Genomic DNA, 3,036 nt, shown 5'->3' on the forward strand with positions numbered 1-3,036 from the left:
ATATATTTCGCTATCACAACGATCGGAGTCAGAATAGGTGGCAACCCTAACATACTGAATTGAAGCCAACATGCTGTATATGTGTGTGAAACCCAGTGGTCTGCAAATGTATCCATATGACATTTTACATAATAAAGACACCACCAACCAGGTACTGTAATCCTGAGGTCACTAACCTGTGGCATCATGGAAGTGCCGCACACACGTATCCATTGTAGCAATGCTGCCTGCCAGTGTATGTGTCCCTGCATAACAGAAGGAAACAAAAAGCTACATTGTATTTGAGTTGGAAACCTTCATCAGTGCTAGACAACGACTGGACAGTGACCCGGCAATAAGATCTTTTGCACTGAATACCCATGATAGTCTCCAAGAAAGAAAAGGTGGTTATAGTCCACGGAAACCTGTCATGCATTGAGGCTTTTCCCAGCACTCAACACAAGAATATAATTCCTGATCTTTGCTGCCCAGCCATGTTCTTGACCTGAAACAAGCGTGCAGATGGTGAACTCAGAACCTGCATGCTTCTTTCAGGTCCATTACCTCATTAAGCAAATAAGTCAAAGTTTTTGTTCTAGGTCTGTGATTTCACTGTTAATGAAGCAAAGGTTTTATGTTTTAGGTCTGTGATCTTGTTAGTTCAGGAGCGAAGGTTTCTGTTTTAGGTCTATGAATTCACTAGTACAGAAGCAACATTTTATGTTTTAGGTCTGGGATCTCACTAGCACAGGAGCAAAGGTTTTATGTTTTATGTCTGTGATCTTTCTAGTGCAGAAGCAAAAGTTCTTGTTTTAAGTCTGTGATCTCACTAGTACAGGAGCGAAGGTTTTATGTTTTATGTCTGCAAGCTTTCTATTGCAGAAGCAAAAGTTCTTGTTTTAAGTCTGATGCATCTAGTCCAGATGCAACGGTTATTGTTTTAGGTCTGTGATCTCACTAGTATAGAAGAAAAGGTTTTTCGTTTTAAGTCTGATCTCACTAGTACAAAAAAATACTATTGGCTTTACATAAACTTTAATCCTTTACAAATGGGTCGCTAAGATTCCATATCTGTTTACGGGCAAAGAGACGAGTTTGCAGTGGTCTACTCACCAGCCACATAGGCATTAAACCCATCAATGAGGATTTCCTGCTGGCCCAGAGTGTGTTTACCAGGTCCAAGACCCATGGCTGTGATGGCGTCTGTCACCAGAACCAGACCTGCAATACACAAGATATATCAAATGTGTGTTTCTGCCTGAAAATGATCCCACTGAATGTAGAAGAAAGGAGGAGAGACATTGCCGATTCAAGGAAATCTCATTTTTGCATTGTGTTTGCTGTTGCTGGTGATGACACAGAGAAAGGTTCCCCCCAATCTAATCAACCTCAACCCCAAGTTGAATAGAGCTTTATCTGGACTATTAAACGGAGTGTGCTTCTTCACACACAATCCCCCAATTTAATCACAGCACACTCACCATTAGGGTGTGCGCGGTGTGCAATCCTGAGTGCAGCAGGGTTTGTGTGGATTCCATCTGCAATCATCCCATAATAAACTGTCCTCCCAGGTGGAATGCGGTCACTTGTCAACAGCCCCACAATGCCGGGATCTCGGTGGTGGAACTGCAATGAAATGTTCACGGTTAGCACAATTTAGGTTATTCATGGCTGAGTTCAGCAAACTGCCATAAGACAATTCTCCTAATAGGTGCGTTTCCACTGTAAAGCTAGCTAATCATTATCTAACCTGCTTTAAACCCCCATATGATCCCTCCCCCCCGGAATGATCTGATCACCCACATTTCTACAAAGCTCTTTGTAATATTTACCCCCAGCGGGTGCCAGTTCCCAATCACAGCTGCTTCTGCAGGTCACATGTTCATTGCAAGAGGGAAGAGATCTGTATACTGATCGGTTGGGTTTGCCTGAGTGTCACCCTTTGAAATCGATCATCTGCGCCGCTGGTGCAACTTTGCTTACGAGGCATTAAATGGAGCTGCTCACAGATGAGATTCACACAACGTTTTGTAGCAGGTTATGTGATAGGACATCAGCAAAGAGGATCGAGGGAGGTAAAACAGTTTAGACTTCAGGTCCACTTTAAAAGGGTGTTGTTGTCTGTTCTGTTGAAGTAGGGAAGCGTGTTTTAACTCCAGAAATGTCTTTTATTAGCCATTCTAGTGGGACTACCCCGTACTGCAAGGGTGAAGTGCTCATTTTTGTATATTATCAAAAACAACAAAGTTATACTCACCCGAACTGCATTCCCGGTTGGCTCTTACACCGCTTCCTCCAGCCTGCCTACCCCCTCTGCTCCAGTGATGGAATGTTCCTCGACGTCCTATACACTATATAGTACATAATGACTCACAGGAACTTAGACCGCTGCAGCAGAGAGGGAGAGAGGCTAGAAGGTACTGTCCAACATCCAGCCGGGATCGTGGTTCGGGCGAGTATAATTATGTTATTTTTGTACCTAGACAAAGTGAACACTTAACCCTTGCAGTGCTTGGGTAGCCCCAATGCGAGGGCTAAGACTTGATTTGCCTGGCGTTCCTTACACAAGGAAAAGGTCGTATGACTGTAAACTTCGGATGTCAATGAACTCTGATAAAAATTATGGTCACTTTTTTGAAAATAATTACTGTCATCTTGGTGTGTTAGTTTTGTGAATTAAGCCTAATGAGTGTGAGCATATTGTCAGTGAATAGCATGAAGATGTATTTATAAAAAATTTGCAGAGCCATTTGTCCTGCAAAGCTGTATGTATATTTATTCTGTCCGAATATGGCAATACAAATGTAATTAGTATATTTTCCTTCCAGGTCAAATTTATAGGAGAACTATGAGATGAGTGCTTGTCACTCACCTCATAGTTCTAGCCGACCTGTGACAATGAGACTGTCACAGGTCGGCTCAGTAGATCGGGAGGTGAGCGAACACATACCGGCGTTCGCTCACCTCTCGATCCTGTCACGGCTCTCTGCCGTGACAGGGGAGGGGCTGGATTCCCCGCTCCGCTAGCGCTGACTGGCGGAATGGACGGGGGAGGGG

At 43.7% G+C, this 3,036-nt stretch overlaps 1 protein-coding gene across 1 annotated transcript in view; it reads right to left on the reverse strand.

Moving 5' to 3' along the window:
• Window positions 1-171: 171 nt before the first annotated feature.
• The window catches only part of AMDHD2 (amidohydrolase domain containing 2), a 19,325-nt gene continuing 16,460 nt past the window's right edge, over window positions 172-3,036 (reverse strand). Inside the window, exons 7-9 of the mRNA XM_018570053.1 lie at window positions 1,461-1,605; window positions 1,093-1,200; window positions 172-245 (exon numbers count right to left, since the gene is read on the reverse strand). Coding sequence (XP_018425555.1) covers window positions 172-245; window positions 1,093-1,200; window positions 1,461-1,605 — 327 coding nt within the window. The remainder of the gene's footprint in view (window positions 246-1,092; window positions 1,201-1,460; window positions 1,606-3,036) is intronic.

Source organism: Nanorana parkeri, unplaced genomic scaffold (assembly GCF_000935625.1).
Source record: "Nanorana parkeri isolate BGI_ZX_2015 unplaced genomic scaffold, ASM93562v1 scaffold1448, whole genome shotgun sequence".
NCBI classification, from domain to species: Eukaryota; Metazoa; Chordata; class Amphibia; order Anura; family Dicroglossidae; genus Nanorana; species Nanorana parkeri.